Here is a 19,722-nt window from a genome sequence, read left to right as displayed (position 1 = left end):
TTAAATTAAAACTAAGCCCATTAGCATTTTCATTAGCATTTGCAGCGTGGACTCTTTAGTTTGAACCAACAAATTTTGTTTATAGTGATCAGAATTTAGGTAATGATACATTTTATAGGAGGCTCATTTACTTGTAAGCCTATAGGGAATTGTTTAATTTGTTTGGACGTATTTTTCTTCAATTAGCATTTGAAGATATGAAGCGTAAGAATTGTGCAAAGCAGGGGAAGAAATTTGTTATTGTAAACGAGACTAGAGCTGAAAAACGCCCATGCATTAATATTGAGAGTGACTTAATTTTAAATAAGTGTGTCACTAAATGATACTATTTAGGGAAGAAAATATGCCAATGAAATTACTTCATTTAATTTGTTGTAACACATAAAAACGACCCTACACGTATCCAAATATAAAAGGCAACGCCCCTCCTCCTAGCAAGGTAGAAAATTCCGCCACACATATCCTTTGAACAACAATATCCATCTCCCTCATCACCGGCGACGGCGGAGACGCGACGCAACCACCATTCTCCGCCACCGGCTCAGTCATTGCAATGGGCGAAGAAACCCCGGGAAACGACGTAATCTACCTCCATGGCGACCTTGACCTCAAGATCATCGAAGCCCGGTGCCTCCCCAACATGGACCTCCTCGTCGAGCGCCTCCGCCGCTTCCTCACCGCCTTCAAGGCCTTCAAGAAGCCATGCACCCCCTACCGCCGTCGCCGCCACCACCACAGCAAGATCATCACCAGCGACCCCTACGTCACCGTCTGCCTCGCTGGCGCCCGCGTCGCCCGCACCCGCGTCATCTCCAACTCCCAGAACCCCGTCTGGGACGAGCATTTCAACATCCCCCTCGCCCACCCTGTCTCACAGGTAATTCGTCTCTCATTTAAATCATAACTTTTCGTTGACTTTTAAACTGAAATATAAAAAATCATAACTTTTGAAGTTTTCTCGATTATCCCGCAATGGCCAAATCTGAAACGCATATGGCAAAATCAAATACTCCCTCTGTCTCATTAGAAATGAAACATTTTTCTTTTTAATTTGTCTCATTAAAAATAAAACGTTTCTAAAAATGGAAACAATACTCCCTATTCATTAACTCACAAAACAACACTATATAAAATTCCGTGCCGAAAAGCAAATGTTGCATATTTAATTGGACGAATGGAGTATTATATGACAACAGAACGGCATAAATATGATGTCCTTTTGTTGTCATTTCATATTTGTTTATGTCATATTAGTTTCAATTTTGACCATCACAGGACAATTGTGAAAATTTGAAGATTTATGATTTTATATTCCAGTTTCAAAAGTCATGAATTGACCAGATCTGCATGCATGCAGATCGAGTTCGAGGTGAAGGACAACGACGTGTTCGGCGCGGACCGGATCGGGGTGGCGAAGATGGAGGCGTGGCGGATCGCGTCGGGGGAGACGATCGACGAGTGGATCCCGCTGATCGGGCCGCAGGGGAAGCCGTACAAGCCGGACACGGCTGTGCGGGTGGAGATCACGTTCACGCCGTGCAGCTCGAACCTGCAGGGCGTGACGGATAGGTACGCGCTGCGGGAGAGCTACTTCCCGCTGCGGCACGGGGGGAAGGTGACGCTGTACCAGGACGCGCACGTGCCGGATGGGATGCTGCCAGAGATAGAGGTGGAGGGCGGGCAGCAGTTCGAGCACGACAAGTGCTGGGAGGACATATGCCACGCTATCATGGAGGCGCACCACATGGTGTATATCGTGGGGTGGTCGATATACCACAAGGTGAGGCTCGTGAGGGAGGCGTCGCGGCCGCTACCCCACGGCGGCGAACTCACACTGGGGGAGCTGCTCAAGTATAAGTCCCAGGAAGGGGTGAGGGTGCTGCTCTTGGTTTGGGATGATAAGACTTCCCATAGCAAGTTCTTCATCAATACTGTATGCATCACTACATAACTCATCTATCTTTGAATTATACTTAAAATTTGTGTTCTTACAATGTTCTGTTTATTTATCTTTCCGACTATAAAGTGGGCCTATTTATTTAGTTTCTGATCTGATGTAGACAGGAGTAATGGAAACTCATGACGAAGAAACTCGAAAGTTTTTTAAGCACTCCTCGGTCACCTGCGTTCTTGCTCCTCGTTATGGAAGCAATAAGCTTAGCATTATCAAACAACAGGCATCCTTTCTTCTTCTTTTACTCCCTTTGTCCGTCATTTATTAGCTCGGGTTTTAAGACATGTAATGAAAAGTTGATGGAAAAATGTAACGAAATGTGAGTCATACTTTTATAGTACCGGTTTTATAGAGATAAGGTTGCGGACGGACGAAAATATCAAATTGAGCCAATTAATAGTGGAAGAGAGTAGTAGCATTATTCTACCCTTTTACACATGCAGGTTGTGGGAACAATTTACACTCACCATCAGAAATGTGTGATAGTTGACACTCAAGACCACGGCAACAACCGGAAAATCACAACATTCATCGGCGGTCTCGACCTCTGCGACGGCCGCTACGACACACCCGAGCACCGCCTCTATCGTGATCTCAAAACTGTGTTCCGTGGCGACTATCATAATCCCACATTCGGTGTTAGAACCTCCTCTCTGTCTGTCTATCTATCTATCTATCTAGATTAATTTCTTCACTAGTCTGACCAATGGGGTGCATTTGTATTTACACTTTTGATAGACAGGAACTAAGGGTCCAAGACAGCCGTGGCACGATCTACACTGCAAGATAGAAGGCCCGGCTGCTTACGACATCCTCACCAATTTCGAGCAGCGATGGAAGAAAGCCACTAAATGGAACGAGATCGGTCAGAAGCTGACCCGATTTTCGCGCTGGCACGATGCTCTCATCAAGATCGACAAAATGTCTTGGATCAATAGTCCTTCCATGAACATCCCAAATGATCATCCTTTGTTGTGGGTTTATGAGGAAAATGATCCTGATAACTGGCATGTTCAGGTTAGGCTATTAATCGTCTTCATCTTCGTCTTCATTTTTCCCTTTTGTTTTTCGTTCAAACTAATGAGGCCGCTTCTGATGTCCACAGATTTTCCGGTCCATAGATTCCGGATCGCTCAAGGGATTTCCCAAGAGTGTGTATGCAGCTGAAAAGCAAGTAAAAAATTGTGAATCTTGAATAAGTTTTTCTTGTGTATGTGATGTTAAATGATGATGGACTTTTGATTCTTCAGAATCTGGTTTGTGCTAAAAATCTGGTGATTGATAGAAGCATTCAAATGGCTTATATTCAAGCAATTAGATCTGCTCAACACTTCATTTACATTGAGAATCAATATTTCCTTGGCTCATCTTATGCCTGGCCCCACTACAAACATGCAGGTTCATTCATTTCTCCAATTTTCTTACTTCAATTAGTTGTCTTAAACTAGTACTCATATGTGTGTGTTTTTTGTAGGGGCTGATAATTTAATCCCAATGGAACTTGCATTGAAAATAGTGAGCAAAATAAGGGCCAAAGAGAAATTCAGAGTTTATATTGTTATTCCAATGTGGCCAGAGGGTGTTCCCAGCTCTGCTGCTGTTCAAGAAATCCTTTACTGGCAGGTTAACTAATCCATTCACTTTTCCTACCTTATAATGTTAGTTACGACTATCGACTGCATATTAGTTTGATATTGTTTGTTTTGGACCAAGCCCGCACAAATTTGTTTCAAACTTCTCTTTGTTCTTCGATGTATTTATTGGTGACGGTGATACAGGCACAGACGATGCAAATGATGTACGAGCTCATTGCTAAAGAAATAAAGTCGGCAAATCTGGTGAACGCGCATCCAACAGACTATCTCAACTTCTACTGTCTGGGCAACCGCGAGGAGTATCAGATGAAATCGTCAAGCGAGGCCTCATCGCTTCCAAACGCAGTAAGTGTTTGAACTCCTTTCAACGGTGCTTGGGTTGAATTGAATGTAGAAATAGAAATGATGGATGCAGGAACCAACGACGAGCACGAGGAAGACAAAATCAGGCCGGTTCATGATATACGTCCACGCCAAGGGAATGATAGTGGACGATGAGTATGTAATAATCGGTTCAGCCAACATCAACCAACGCTCCATGGCCGGTTCAAGAGACACGGAGATCGCCATGGGAGCCTATCAGCCACACCACACATGGGCCAAGAAGAAGTACCATCCACGCGGCCAGGTCTCATGCATCACCTCTCTCTCGCTCTCTATCACTCAATTCTTTCTCCGCGTATTTTACTAAGCAGAAGCATGTATGCAGGTGTATGGGTACAGAATGTCGCTGTGGGCGGAGCATTTGGGGAAGATCCATCCTTGCTTCAAGGAAGCCAGCGAGCGGGAATGTGTCGACTATGTTAATACAGTTGCGGAAGAGAACTGGAGGAGATTCACGGCCGACAAGTTCATGGCGTTGCAAGGTCATATCCTCAAATATCCAGTGCGTATCGATGGCGATGGAAACATCAGTTCTCGGCCCGGATTTGAGACCTTCCCAGATGTTGGTGGTAAGGTGTTAGGGGCTCCAACTAATCTACCTGATGCTTTGACAACTTAACCACATCTTCATTTTTATTTGTTATACTAATTTTTCTTTATAATATATCAACCAGAATTCACCTCCACACTTTTTCGAGCATAAACACTTCATCATAAATATTATGGAGAGAGATTCCAACTCCAATTATTAATATTATGTGACACTTTAATACAGATACATGTATTAGTGTTTATCCTGTTTCAAATATCACAACTTCTCAACATAAATTTCCAACAAGTAGTATCAAGAGCCAAGTCATTCTTCCATCAAAGGCATGGAAGAAATGGCAAATCCTGGAGAATCAAGGAGTGCTCGAAAATCAAAACGATTAAGCTTCAAAGCTTGAGAAGCGAAACGGAAAATCAATGAAAGATTCCGAGAATGCTATACAGTATATAGCACCAAAGTCATTGATCTTGTTAACAAAACGAGATCTTATGGAGACGATACACGAAAAAGAACGTCGAAAATGGTCACCAAATATTGCAACACAATCAAAGTTTGTAACAAAATATCATCATTTCATTTTGCAATTGCTTTAACTAAAACAAATTCTTGATTACTCTATATAAATCAAATAGCATATTGGTTCGAGTAATTTAAATAATTACATGAACTATAAACTAACATTGAATGAGTTACTTGACAGTAACTTTTCCAACCATACCAGCTCCTTGATGAGGAGCGCAGTAGAAAGAGTATGTCCCTTTCTCTGTCAAAGTGACTTCGTATGTATCTCCTTTCGCATTCAGCAGCTCCTCTTCTGGCATCGATATCTTCGTCGCGTCGACCCCCGCCGGAACTTCATCTTCGTCGAACACCACGTTGTGAGGGTATCCAGCGTTGTTGAAGAAGATGATCTTTTCGCCCGCCGCCACTTCAAAGTTCTGGGGGGCGAAAACTAGCCCCCCGTCGTCACTGCCAAGAGTGATCTGAATGGCCATGGCGTTGCCGGCCACAGCTGCACTCACTGTGAGTGCCGCTGTGGCTGCCGCCAGGCCCTTTGCAAAGGCTCTCACCACGAGCTTGGGCGCTCTCGCTCTGGCTCTAGCAGCGACCAGTCTCGTGGTGGTAGCCTCAGGGGTCGGGTGTGAAAGTTTAGTGCTCAAGCATGACGTCATCACGGGAGTAAATGGCGAGGTGATAGTGGGCATATTTAGGAATTGTGTAGCAATAGGAAAATGAGGAAACCAAGTGGAGTTTATATGGGGGAATAGTAAAAATGGTCATGTTTAGGCTAGATTTTGTGTGGTGTGTGCTTGTTGGATCAATAATCAAATCAAACACAAGTAATTCGTTTTGGAATATTGAATAAAGATTTTTTTTTGGAAGTTATTAATAAGAGAAAACAAACAATGAGGTAAATGTAGAATGAAATCAACTAGTGTAGTACAACCATATCCATAATGTACTTCAATGGGAGGATGATTGCAAGTACACTATTAAATTAGAGGCCACAAAAATTCATTTCAGAAAACTAAATTCAGAATAAGTAATTAAAAATGATAAGCTCCTCAAACGCTAAAAATTAGGCTCGACAAAATATTTAATTTAAAGACAATGTTAAGAGTATCATTATTTCTTAGGTAGTTCGATAAGGCTATCTCAAGAGAATCACAAACTAAGTAAATATTTCCTAATTTTCTAATTTTCAAAATTTCTTCTTTTGAATTTGATAATGGATTTTTGTTTTGAATATTTGTCTTTCGAAACTTTTAAAATTGAAAACATATTTGGTACTATCAAATATTCCCTCATCTCAAGGTAGTTGAGTCGTATTCCTTTTTGGTTTGTCCAAAGGTAGTTAAGTCATTCCCTTTTTTTTGGTAAAAATTTTATTTCCTCTCTTACTTTACTCTCTATTCACCTCTCTTACTTTACTCTCTACTTTAACCTTTAACAAATCAATTTCTTAAATCTCGTGCCCAAAAAAAATATCTCAACTACCTTGGGACGAATGGAGTAGTATATAACTATATATCGATTTCATATCTGGAAGTTGTTATTATGGTTTTATAACCCTATTGTTTTGCACCAACGCTTGGTAAGAAAATGCATGAAAATTGAAATCTGAAAGGTCGGCCCATAGCATGATATGCTATAGCCTGAAGCCTGAAGCCCCGAAAAATTGGCATTAGGGCCGAAAACTTCAAACAAAAGAAATCCAGCCTAGAGCACGACTGACCCAAACCAAAAATTATCCAGAGCCCAATAAAAGTGCTTGAAATGAAGTGAGTTGGCTAGAATATGAACACATATGAGGTATATCGCACGGGTGTTACGCTAGTTCAATTCTAAATTTCAAACATTTTGGTGTTACCAAACAATAGATTTGGAATGAAAAACTCTAATTCCAAGTCCACACTCTCAATTCCATGGTACCAAACAGACTCTAAGAGTAATTAGTTCACATGCAAAAAGTAGAAATAGCAGAGGCACACATACCTATAACCATCAATACAACATGCATATAATAGGTGATAGAAATACCACACTCTCAGGGCATCTGATACGGACAGGGAGTGGAGGGTGTACACGCGGGGAAATCGAGAGGTTGTTTGGCCAACCGAAAAGGAGGATATGGAGGGAGTAGCTGGGCCAACCGAAATGGAGGATTTGGTGGAATGAAGTTGTTATAGAAGCTTGAAGATCTCAGCAGTCATTAGTCCACTTTTGTTATTTAGTTTCCTTTATTTTAGTAACTTCTTGTTACGCTAATCACCTATAAATTAGAGAGCCCTCTTAATGGTTTAGGCATCGAGGAAGATCAGTTTAGAGGGCGATTGATCGCAGGCCTCCTTTGTGAGGATTAGTCTTGTTACTCATTTCCTTTCCATTCATGTTATTCAATAAAGCCGAGAGTTGTTTCCAGAATTAATTATTGTTTCATTTGATTATTTTGTCAAACACATGGTGAGTTATCCTTTGGGGCATTTTGTCGAGCACTCCTCGTGCTCCTTACTGGCACCAGCCTTTACTCTATCAATTTGGTGCGGTGATCGATGGCTAGTACGCGTAGTACGGAGGCCCGATTGGGAGGATTAGAGAAGGCTGCGGGAGATCTGGAGAAGAGTCATGAGTCATTGGCCAATGCGGTCAACGAGATGAATATGCAGTTCCAGAAAACGGACGAGCGGATGAGTATTCAGTTCCAAAAAAACGATGAGCGGGTTTCAGCGTTGGGGTCTAAGCTCGAAACATTCATGGAGGAAGTCCGGAAGGTTATGGCTTCCGGCAAGGGACACGACACAGAGTCATCTGCAGGCCATGAATCAAACATAGCCGGTTCTGTGGGCACGTCGCCCATACTTATGCCGACGTTTGATGGATCCGATGCAATCGCTTGGCTCGCGCGGGCGGAGCAGTACTTTCTGGTGTCCAACACCCCATCAGAAAACCGTTTGAAGGTTGCCAGGGCAGCCTTGGCAGGCCAGGCCTTGCCATGGATTCACCTTTTAACACGACGGATTCCCACTCTGTCCTGGGATCGTTTTACACAGGAAATGATGAAGCGTTTTGGGGATAATATGGCGCTCGATGAGTATGAAGCTTTCGCGGCTATTCGCCATGACGGTTCTCTCACCGACTACGTGGCAGCTTTCGAAGCCCGCCTCGCCCAGACTGATCTCTCCGACCACCAATATCTCGGGTTCTTCTTGGCAGCTTTACGCCCAGAGATCCGGATGCATATGAAGGCATCAAATATCACCAGTTATTCAGATGCGGTCCAGTTAGCCTTACGGCTGGACAACCCGGCAGTAGCGCAGAAAACGGCGGCGCCGCACTACGAACTGATCCATGGAGTTCTATTTTATAAAGGCCGCATTGTGGTGCCATCCCAGTCGTCGTGGATCCCTAAGTTGCTGGCAGAATTCCACCTAACGCCGAGTGGAGGTCATGCCGGAGCATATCGCACCTACAGACGCCTAGCTTCCAACGTATATTGGCCTGGGATGATGAAACATGTCATGAATTTTGTGGCAGCTTGCTCAACGTGCCAACGTCATAAATCTGACACGAAATCGCCGGCCGGACTTCTTGTACCCCTTCCGGTTCCAGAGCGGATTTGGGAAGACGTCAGTATGGATTTTCTCTCCGGACTCCCCAAGGCCGGCGGAATGGACTGCATTTTCGTGGTGGTGGACCGTTTGTCCAAATACGGCCATTTTATCGCTCTCCGCCACCCATTTTCTGCAAAACAGGTAGCTGCCCTGTTCACCAAAGAGGTGGTCCGCCTCCACGGTATCCTGAGGTCCATAGTCTCGGATCGAGACCCGGTTTTCCTTAGCTCCTTCTGGCAGGAGTTGTTTCGCGCGACGGGGACTAAACTGAAGATGAGTTCGGCATATCATCCCGAAACGGACGGCCAGACTGAGGTGTTAAATCGTTGTCTACAAATATACCTGCGTTGCTTCTCGTCGGACCGACCGAAGAACTGGAACCGTTGGCTTGCTTGGGCGGAATTTTGTTATAATACAAGTATGCACTCCGCGTTAGGCACAACTCCTTTTGAGGTCGTCTATGGCCGACCACCTCCGACTCTCCACAACTACTTACCCGGCGAGATCCGTTCACAGGCCGTTGTTGACACTTTGCGTTCAAGGGATGACGCACTAGCCCACTTAAGGCACCATTTACTTCGTGCCCAGCAGCGCATGGCCGTCGCCGCTAACAAACATCGGAGAGAGGTCGAATATGATGTTGGTGACTTGGTTTACTTGAAATTCAGGCCTTACAGACAGTCAACGCTGTTCACGTCCACTAATCGGAAGTTAGCTCCCCGTTATTTTGGTCCTTTCCAGGTGGAGGCGCGGATTGGAAAAGCAGCCTACCGTTTAAAACTTCCCACCGACTCCCGCATACACCCGGTGTTTCATGTTTCCCTCTTGAAAAGAGCCATTGGCGATGCGGTTCCGGAGCAGACTCTTCCAGAGGGCCTCATGGATGTCGACCCACCATTCTTGCCGGAGAGGGTCCTTGATCGACGTTCCACCTCGGGTGAGGGAATGGCAGTAGAACAGGTCCTAATTAAGTGGGCAGGGTTGCCGGAGGATGAGGCCACGTGGATGAACGTAGCTGACATGTGCGGCCAATTCCCCTATTTCCGCCTTGAGGACAAGGCTGTTTTGGCGGACGGGGCAGTTGATACGGACAGGGAGTGGAGGGTGTACACGCGGGGAAATCGAGAGGTTGTTTGGCCAACCGAAAAGGAGGATATGGAGGGAGTAGCTGGGCCAACCGAAATGGAGGATTTGGTGGAATGAAGTTGTTATAGAAGTAAGAAGCTTGAAGATCTCGGCAGTCATTAGTCCACTTTTGTTATTTAGTTTCCTTTATTTTAGTAACTTCTTGTTACGCTAATCACCTATAAATTAGAGAGCCCTCTTAATGGTTTAGGCATCGAGGAAGATCAGTTTAGAGGGCGATTGATCGCAGGCCTCCTTTGTGAGGATTAGTCTTGTTACTCATTTCCTTTCCATTCATGTTATTCAATAAAGCCGAGAGTTGTTTCCAGAATTAATTATTGTTTCATTTGATTATTTTGTCAAACACATTGTGAGTTATCCTTTGGGGCATTTTGTCGAGCACTCCTCGTGCTCCTTACTGGCACCAGCCTTTACTCTATCAGCATCCTTATACTAACAAAGACACTAAGTATAAGAAAAGGCTGTGCTGTTCTACATTAATAAACATAAGGAATCACCAACAAAGAGTAAAGTATCTCAGTCTACTTTGGTTCAGATATGATCGGCCATCATATCGTAAATGTACAGATTATGCCGGTACAGATCTATCTGATCCAAATATCAACAACAATACTATTTACATTACATGAACAATGATGTGAATAAATATGTACAGCCATACAAATGAAAGTGTCACTAGCATTTCTGACCTTTCAGAAAGGCGGGAAAGTATTGTCGTTGCTGTCCTCGTCCATGTCCAGATATTTGATGTTCATGTTATCGTTTGGGTTTGGATTGAAACTCGAATTCACATAGCACTTCATCTCATGGAATAGATTCAAATGGTCCACCAGCTTATGAAAAACATTGCAACCACAACACTGACAGACAAAATGACCTCATTATTTTGCACCTTACAATATTTGATTGATGCATAAAGAAGCATTCACAAAAAAAGTTCCAACAATAGTTGAGACTCTTCACTGGTGGAAAGCTTTCTGCTTTTAGCTTAGCTTAGTATTCAGAAGATTTACAAATCTTAAATTTCATATTCAACTTCTACAAAGCTAAAATAGAGGCAAACCACCTAGAGGTTTTCTTTCACTCCTTCTTATTCGTCGCCAACGACATGTAGTAACACTTTACACCTCTAGCATTTAGATATATTTAAAAGAATTCAGCACACTTTTTTACACACAGCAAAGAATCATAGTAGAAGTTTACTTTCGATTTGCCAAGTAAAATGCCAGAACCTTAACACTCCAAATTCATTGTATTTTTTTTAGCTACAGATAGTCAGATACAAGCACCATCTATGTTTACGAATTCTCAAAGTAGAATCACTTTCCCAAAAACACAATCATTCACAAACAAATAGCCATGTAGCAATTTTCCCCAAAAACAACAATATACAATGGCTGAGGATAAAGACCAGTTTTTTCCCCTAATTTATTGTTCTTGAATCTTGATCGATTATCAACAATAATCAATGTGGTACATCTGATTAATTATTTAATTATTTTGGCATCAAGATCAAATATTCATCAACCAATTATGTGGACACAAAGATGACATTGACTATTTCCAATCTCATAAACCAAAATATTAGAGTAATAATCACAGGCATTACCTGAACGAATACGGTGCCGTCGGTGTAGGCATGAGGATTGATGGCGCGAGTGGTGCGCTGGCCGCAGACGTTGCAAGTGAAGGCCACGCGCATCCGACGCCGAGGGGATTTGGTGAAGAGCGACCAGGGGAATGTGGACACACGCTCCGTAACCGAATCAGAATCCGAACCGGCGGGAACGGGCGGGCCTTCCATACCCGACCCGGTCGTCCACCCGCCCACGTTTGCGGCACTAAGCACCAGCGCCATCGCATCATCGTTGGAGAGCGTTCCGTTTCTTAAAATTGGGGCGAGGGCGGAATCGGAATTGAGATCGCTTCCACTGTTGATTTTGCCGTCGCTATTATTGCCATCTGTGAAATAGCAGCAGCGAAAAAGGGGTTGAAATCGGGAAATATGAAAACAAAATTAGGGCTTGAGAGAGGGGAAAAAAGGAAGCTTACTTATGGGGGAAATTGAGCATCGGATGAGTCGACGGAAAGAAGGTTGTTTGGTTTTGAAAGGAGAGAACAGCCGTAGAGAGCCGGCGCCGGTGATGGTGGTGGCGGTGGTTATATTTTCCATTATTCAGCTGAGCTAGGTGAATTGCATCGGAGAGAGAACAAATTCAAACACAATCTTATAATTTCTTTTTTTTTCTTTTTTTTTCTTTTTTTTTAGAGATAGAGTCTGTTATTTTTCCTTATTGGGCTAACTAATTAGTTTAGAGTTTGAATGCATATAAATTCAAGTTAGATTTATTTTTAATATTCCAAAAAGGTATATTGACTAATAAGTTGACTTTTATAAAAAGTAAAATATTGTTGAGAAATATACCGTGAATTACCAAATCTAATCTATTCAATGATCTTAAATTCTTAATTAATATCGTTCAATATATTTATTCTCTATTATTTTCTCCTCGAACCTTAGGTCATCCATATCCATGATTCAATACCGTCTCATCCATTAATTATTCATGGGTTCAACTGCACTTTTTACCTCATTTGTTAACTAAGACACATCATCTGCAACTCTCCATCTCTTTAACATCTCATCATATCCCTTAACTATTCATTCAATTTTCTTTTTATTTTTATTTCCAACAAATTCAATTAATATTTCATTGAAATATTAAATTAATACTAATAATTCATAAAATCATTAAAAACCAAGAAAATTACAACATCTGAAAATATGAAAAATACACAATTGAAATCCTAATATTACAATTTATTGAAATCCGCATAATCATGGAAAGTGAAGCGGTGATCATCTAACGGTTGCCAAATTTTGCCCAAATGTGCTTCATTAGATCCTCCTAGAGTTGGGCGTGGGCGATAGAATCACGTGAAGACACATTCGCTCTTGCAAAGAAGGATGCACTCCACTGCGAGGCGGACTAATTGCGGTAGAGCCTCCCGGGGTTTCAGGGTCAAACCAATTTTCCGCATTAGGTCATTCATCGGCGACAATCATGTTGTGCAAGATTATGCATGTATACATGATGTCGACCATATTCTCCATAAACCACGTACGAGCCGGGGATTTGATCATGTGGAATCGAGCTTGTAGAACCCCGAACGCTCTCTCCACATCCTTGCGAGCAGCCTCTTGCTTCTGTGCAAAAAGAGTCTGTTTTTCGTTTATCGGCGTGTTGAACGTCTTCACGAAGGTTGGCCACTTCAGATAGATGTCGTCGGCAAGATAGTACCCCATTTTATACTGCTGGTTGTTAACGTTGAAGTTGATGGCCGACGCTTTACCATTCAAAACTTCGCTGAAGAGGTCGGATTGGTTGAGCACGTTGATGCCGGGGACCTCGAAAAATGCATGCCAAATCCATAGCCGGTAGTCGGCAACGACCTCGAGTATAACGGTAGGGTGGGTGCCTTTGTGGCCGCTCGTGTATGATCCCCTCCACGCCACAGGGCAATTCTTCCATTGTCAATGCATGCAATCGACGCTGCCAAGCATCCCGGGGAATCCGTGCATTGTTTCATGAAGTTGGAGTAGAAACTGACAATCTGCGGTGTTTGGCTTCTGGATAAATTCGTCGATGAAGGCTGCCCGAACGCCTTTTTCAGAAGTTCATCAAACACAATCTCACAGTGTTGTCCCCAATGTGCAGGTACTCGTCGAACAAATCCGTCGTTTGTCCAGTAGTAAGCTGACAGATTGCTGCAGTACATTTCTGTAGCGTAGTGAGACTGGGAAACGGTGACGGAAGTAGGTATCTCCCCATACCGGGTTCTCACAAAAGTAATATCATACCAACCTTGCGGCGGCTTCCTCCCGGTCACGATGGATGTATTTTCAGGGTCGCTTTTGACTCGCCTCGGCTTCTTCCTCTTCCCTACGTCGATCTGCTTCTAGTGATTCTTCCATCATTCGACCCATTTGCTAAAATGGATCCATGAATGAATTAAGTTTGGGAGAAGAATAATGTTTTGAGATGAAGAATGTAGAGTGTTTGAGTGAAAATAGAGAGTTTTTATGGTGGATAATTTGTGGGAATGATTTAATATTTATAGAAGTGATTGGGGGCTTTAAAAAATAGAAAAAAAATTAAAATATTGGAAAAAACGGCTATAAACGGCTGGGGATTGTTTTTTCCGATTTTTTTCCGATTTTTTTTATGAAAAAGCATTTTTTTCAACGGATATAAACGACGCACACTCGAGGGCCGGCGAGTGGGCGTTACGGCCGCATGGGAGCTCGCCACATGGCCAACTGGCTCGCCAGCCTCCTCTCGGCACCGGGCATCGCGACGCGATAGAGCATCCGCAGCACTGGCTCGATGCTGGCTCGTCTCGGCGAGACGAGATCGAGCTGGCAACGAGCCAGCGCTGCGGATGCTCCCTTTTATCTTAAATATTAGTAGCACAGAAGGTTGATTTGGGCTACTGCAATTTGGTAATAAGCATTAATAAAATGACAAAGCAAATCAGATGTATATAGATATGTATCATTATAAGATGATGAGATCGCATGCATATTGAAATAAATGTTGAGCACAAAATTCAGAAGAAAAAAAAAAGGGTGGGGGAAAGAGATTCCTCCAAATTGAATGCAGAGAGAGGAATATAATAATGTATTTATGGCTCATCTGTTGCCATTAATGGCACTGGTCCTCTTTCTTGGATTTTAAAAGCACTCACAACAATATTGCAAACCCTTCTCTTCTTCTTCCTCTTTTAAAGCCACTGAATCAATACCACCTCTCAATGCTTTTTTTCTTCTCTTTGCAGTAAGATCTGCCCATCCGTCGCTAACTGCGCTACGCCTCTGCGGGCTGCTTTTTTCTTCTTTTAACAGAGAAATAGAGGCTTTATTTCTGCAGAGAAAAAACGTTGAAACAGTGGGTATGATGTTGGCTCGGTTCACTCAGATAAACTCATAGTCCAAGTCTGATTGAGCCGTGCCAATATCTTTCTTCTTGTTTCATGTACTATCATATCGTGGCAACACCGCACCAAGCTTTAAACCTAAAGGTTTGTTTTTTTATCTAATATTAATGAAATTCTTGATTGTTTTTTTTTCATGTTCATGTTAATTAAGAATCCACATATGCTATAATTTGATTATGTTATGAATCAGATTAATATATTTTTTTGAACTCTGTACTGGTTAATTTCCTTTTTTGAATTACCTAATAATATTATTCATTTATCACATCGTTATCTTTTTGGAAAATGTATTTGATATTTATGGAGTTTTGGAAGTATTAATAGATGTTCGATCAGCAAATTAGGAAGCACACACTTCTAGTACTTCGTAAGCAAAAGCCTTTTAATATAATGATTTATGTTTTATTATACTTTACTTTTTAAGAGTTAAACTAAGTGCATATTTATGTGTAAGATACTAGTAAAACATGCCTAAATTAATCAATCGAAATATAAGCAGAAAAGTTTTTTTTTTTTCGAGAGTTTATATTAAACCAGCTATTGTGTACGTAGTGCTAGTAAGGATTTCATTTTGTGGTAGTTTACACGACAAGCACATATGTAAACATATATTACTACTACTTCAGTGTATATGCATTATCTTCTTTGTTTTGTATAGAAAAAAAAAAAAAGAAAGAGGGGAAGAAAGAACTTACTAAAAATAATTAAATAACTTAGAAGTCCAAATAGCTTGATTATATTACTGATTGTTTTAGTTTACCAAACACTTCCTTTATTGAGTAATTTATTTGAGGAACCAACGACTTCTTCTAATGGTCTTAATATATTTATAAAATTATTAGAAAGATCATAAAATATATAGCGTTATTGTCAATCACATCTCAAGATTTAATGTAGCGTTAATAAGTGATTAAATATGCCTTTTACTTCATAATTCCCAAAAATATACTATACATGCCAATTGGGATTCTACCCTTTCTGAAGTAGTAGTATTCAATTGTACATTTTAGTCAAAAGAAATTATTTGGAGTGTCTATTCATTATTCCAAAAGTAGGGCATTATCTTATTTGAAGATTTTAATACCACGTCTAATTTCTAAGCTTGAATTTTTAAGTGTCAAACTATAGATCAGCTTGAAATACCAAAACAACCGTGAGCATCATTAACCTAGATCATGATAAACCAAAAATTCGGTTTTGAGCATCAATCGTTCATGTCAAGCTTGAACATACAACCTATGAGTTCCGAAAACCCAATTATTACGGCTAGCTATAAATTTAGTTGGATCCAAACATATGGAGTAGTATATATCTAAGTCATTTGGAGATAGTTAGACATCGTTTGGTAGCTAGCTATGTTAAGTTTCGACTAGACATGATACAAATAATGATAGTTATCATAGTTTCGATTAGTTAATTTATCTTGATTGAGTGTTTGTTAGTAAGGATAATTGTGAGTTATCCTATTTAGATGCTTGGTACAACAAGTTACAAATAAAGAAAAAAATTAGAATTGTCAAAATTATCCTCATTAATTTAACTTAATGATTAAAATATCATCATGTTGCCTTAATTTTGGGTGGTATTGGCAATTTGTTGACGATAAAAAAAATCCAAGCATACCATTTCTTATTATATAAAATGCTAAACATGGAGTACATAATAAATATAATCGTAACTTAAATTTTTCATTTTTATTTTTTATTATATAATTTTATTTATATGAAAAATATTCAAGCATATCATTTCTTATTATGTAAAAATGCTAAAAATGAGAAATTAAATAAATATGACCATAACTATATTTGTTACTTTTATTTTTATTATATATTTTATGTAATTAAAAATACCCAAGCATACCATAATTTTGCATTTCTCATCGTACATTAATTATATGAATAATTATATTGTTTAATTTTTTTATTGTATTATTGCACATCATTAATTATATTAATTATTATTTGTTATATTGAAATATAATTAAAGTATGTATTTGTATAAAATATAGTGTGTATATATATATATGGCTATGAGAGTGTTATATTGCTAACTCAATACTTAATTGCTAACTACAATTAAATACTCTCTCCGTCCCATATTACTTGAGGCATTTCTTTTCGCCCACAGGGGCGTAGCGCAGTTGGCAACGGAGGGGCAGATCTTGCTGCAATGAGGCATTTCTGTTCGATGCGAGATTTAAGAAAGTTGTGTTTAATGAGTTAAATAAAGTAAAATAAAGTAGAAGATGGAATAAAGTACGAGAGAGGAGAGAAAGTAAAATAAAAGAAAGAATAAAATAAGTGTGATTAGATGTTTTGTTTTTAGCTAAAAAGAGAAATGACTCAAGTAACTTGTGACAACCCAAAAATGAATACGACTCAAGTAACATGGGACGGAGGGAGTAATAGTCATTATATATTCAAATCAAAGGTCTAGATCATTAGTCCTGAAATGTCAATACGATCAACAAAAAAGTCAATAATGGTATTAAGGTCAATTTACAATAAATTAGTTATAACTAACTTTTGAAAAATATCTCATAACTTTAAAACGCATGTAACTTTCTCGATTTAAATTATTTTTCCGCACAACATATATCAAATTAAAGATAATTTCATAAGGATTCTAACGAGATCTCACTTGCATATGTTCTGATGTTAAAATTTGAAAAAAAATCAAATTTTTTCATAAATTTCATCAACAGCTTTATATCAATATACGACACATAATATGTCAGTACAATGTTTGTACAATATCAATATTTAATTGTATTGACATTGTCATGTCTTTGTGTTGATGTATTTCATACACGGTATTGACATTGTGTTTCTTAACCCTAAATTTGATAGTTGCTATTATCTTTTTAATATTAATAAATGAAAAACGAAATTACACATGGCAAATTGTAGACCACAAGATTTCTAAAATCATATGGTCTTAAATTAGTTGTAATTAGTAATTAAATGATTAGTTAGCAATTAAATGATGAGTTAACAATTGATCACCCCCCTATATGGCTATATATAAAATTGATGGGTAAAATTGTATTTTCCTAAAACTAACTAGGTTGACTAGATATGTAACCTAGGCAAATTGGTAGTTACATTGTTCCTTGAAACATAGACTTTTAAGTGGGCTTTGTCTGGGTCGGATACAAAATACGAGTCATGCAAATTTGTAACATAGCTACCAAACACATAACTAAATCCGGATAAGTCATTCTATCTAGCTGTAAGATAGCTACCAAACGGTCCTTTATTTTACAGACAAAGAAGTACTATTTCACGTTACAAAATGTTGCTTCAAAATGGAGGTTTTGAAGTGCTATAGATATATGGTAGTAATGGTAAGATATAGAGAGTATATGTAGGGTTAGTTGAGAGTAGTAAATGAGTGAATTGGCTTCAAATAGAGTTGCGCTCTTCGATAATTACGATTGCAATAAATTAAAAGAGAATCTCAGCAATAAATTAAAAGAATAGAGGATGGGGTCGTGTGCTTTTAATGTTTGGTTTTATCTTCAGACAAAGATTCCCATATTAATTACTCCTATACCTATCTTCCATGGGAAAAAGGTAAATTGACTACCTTAATGAACTTCAAAAGACAAATAAAATTAACTAGATAGTAACTTTTTATATTTTGTATGGAATCTTTTAATTACTCCTATACCTATCTTCCATGGGAAAAAGGTAAATTGACTACCTTATTCAAAAGACAAATAAAATTAACTAGATAGTAACTTTTTATATTTTGTATGAAAAAGAGGTAAATATAACCTTTCAAAATTGAAGAAACCGTATATAATACCTTTTCAAATATCATTATCAGAGAATGAATTTTAATTAAGAATAAATAAATATGGTAGTTATTTTATTTTACTTCTTCGTGACCCCCTTTTCTTGAAAATGTTGTAAGGAGGTAATTGAATACAAAATGTTATACAAATCCTTGCATCGGCAGTGTGTGAGTTATATCATTTTGCATCGATATGTGACTGATTCGTTGAGTAATAGATGGAGATGATTTGCATCCACCTTTTCATGAGCGAACTACATATCTAATTTTTGTAGACCACTCACTAATCACTATCCTAATTCTCCCCTCTGATTATGTGTTATTTATTTGTCATGTTTTCTTCGTAATAAGTAAGTTAATAGCGCCTTTAGTTTCTAATGTAGTTTCTACAAGAAAGGAAAATTCATTTTGAATAAAATGTCACATTGAGATCTATATGATGTATGTACTGGACTATTGGCTTATACTGATTTATTTATTTTTAAATAAAAACATTAATGTAAAACAAACAAATTGAAACATCTATATCAATTGCAAATGGATTTATGGGAATCAAAATTCTGATATCTAATAAAATTAGCTTAAGCCTTAAGCATATGAAAAAGCGATCATGTTATAAATATAATTTTGATGATTCAAGAAATGAGGCATCAAAATTAAAACCCCAAATCAGTATAAAAATCCATCGCAATCAGCTTGCGAAATGGAAATCCGACAATCCAATAGGATAAACCCAAAAGGTGGGTCACGCCCTCGATTGTTTTTCGGCAGAATCATACATTAATTTAATCGAAAGATTCAGTCTTGAAGTAGACAAGCAATAGGGTGGTGATACAAGCAAAGCTTCCAGCCTCATTAGAATCCTCGTCATCATTCATTACAAAAATGGAGTCTTTTTATCCAACCATTCTTTATTCTTTCGTCAAAATCAAAACTTTAGTTTTTTTCATGCAAAATGCCTCACAACAAATTCTTCCTTAATCATGTCGTTTAGTGGCAAGATTTTTCTAATTATTATGTGACATATAAATTGTATTCTATTTTTCTTTTCATATGATAGTGCACATTTAGAATTTATATAATTAATATTTATATTCCATGTAAGATGTGTTAAGCATATATAAAGGGGAAAAAAAGGCATGGAGCATTATGGAGACACCAAAATTAAAATAACAATTTGATAAT

General features: G+C 39.2%; 3 protein-coding genes across 3 annotated transcripts; 1 reads left to right on the top strand and 2 right to left on the bottom strand.

Moving 5' to 3' along the window:
* The first annotated feature begins 483 nt into the window (after nt 1-483).
* LOC121796585 (phospholipase D delta-like) lies at nt 484-4,615 on the top strand. The gene is made up of 11 exons (XM_042195409.1): nt 484-877; nt 1,358-1,933; nt 2,061-2,177; nt 2,398-2,592; nt 2,693-2,971; nt 3,060-3,128; nt 3,205-3,352; nt 3,429-3,577; nt 3,733-3,894; nt 3,965-4,177; nt 4,259-4,615. The coding sequence occupies exons 1-11, from the start codon at nt 554-556 to the stop codon at nt 4,550-4,552; spliced, it is 2,526 nt and encodes an 841-aa protein (XP_042051343.1). The 5' UTR covers nt 484-553; the 3' UTR covers nt 4,553-4,615.
* Nucleotides 4,616-5,034: 419 nt separating this feature from the next.
* On the bottom strand, nt 5,035-5,729 carry LOC121799559 (plastocyanin-like). Its single transcript, XM_042198970.1, has one exon. The coding sequence runs from the start codon at nt 5,686-5,688 to the stop codon at nt 5,173-5,175; it is 516 nt and encodes a 171-aa protein (XP_042054904.1). The 5' UTR covers nt 5,689-5,729; the 3' UTR covers nt 5,035-5,172.
* A 4,313-nt stretch (nt 5,730-10,042) lies between these two features.
* Nucleotides 10,043-12,026, bottom strand: LOC121793364. Its single transcript, XM_042191365.1, has 3 exons — nt 11,794-12,026; nt 11,351-11,703; nt 10,043-10,601 (listed from the first exon to the last, which is right to left on the bottom strand). The coding sequence occupies exons 1-3, from the start codon at nt 11,912-11,914 to the stop codon at nt 10,434-10,436; spliced, it is 642 nt and encodes a 213-aa protein (XP_042047299.1). The 5' UTR covers nt 11,915-12,026; the 3' UTR covers nt 10,043-10,433.
* Between the last annotated feature and the right edge of the window lie 7,696 nt (nt 12,027-19,722).

The sequence above is a fragment of the Salvia splendens genome, chromosome 1, assembly GCF_004379255.2.
Source record: "Salvia splendens isolate huo1 chromosome 1, SspV2, whole genome shotgun sequence".
In the NCBI taxonomy this organism is placed as follows: Eukaryota; Viridiplantae; Streptophyta; class Magnoliopsida; order Lamiales; family Lamiaceae; genus Salvia; species Salvia splendens.
This window is presented reverse-complemented; position numbering and strand designations above follow the sequence as displayed.

Coding starts and splice junctions, on each gene's coding strand:
- LOC121796585 (XM_042195409.1), top strand. CDS start 554: ATGGGCGAAGAAACCCCGGGAAACGACGTAATCTACCTCCATGGCGAC. Junction 1,934..2,060: donor GCAAGTTCTTCATCAATACT/GTATGCATCACT, acceptor GATCTGATGTAG/ACAGGAGTAATGGAAACTCA. Junction 4,178..4,258: donor AGTACCATCCACGCGGCCAG/GTCTCATGCATC, acceptor GCATGTATGCAG/GTGTATGGGTACAGAATGTC.
- LOC121799559 (XM_042198970.1), bottom strand. CDS start 5,688: ATGCCCACTATCACCTCGCCATTTACTCCCGTGATGACGTCATGCTTG.
- LOC121793364 (XM_042191365.1), bottom strand. CDS start 11,914: ATGGAAAATATAACCACCGCCACCACCATCACCGGCGCCGGCTCTCTA. Junction 11,704..11,793: donor ATGCTCAATTTCCCCCATAA/GTAAGCTTCCTT, acceptor GCTATTTCACAG/ATGGCAATAATAGCGACGGC. Junction 10,602..11,350: donor ACGGCACCGTATTCGTTCAG/GTAATGCCTGTG, acceptor TTTGTCTGTCAG/TGTTGTGGTTGCAATGTTTT.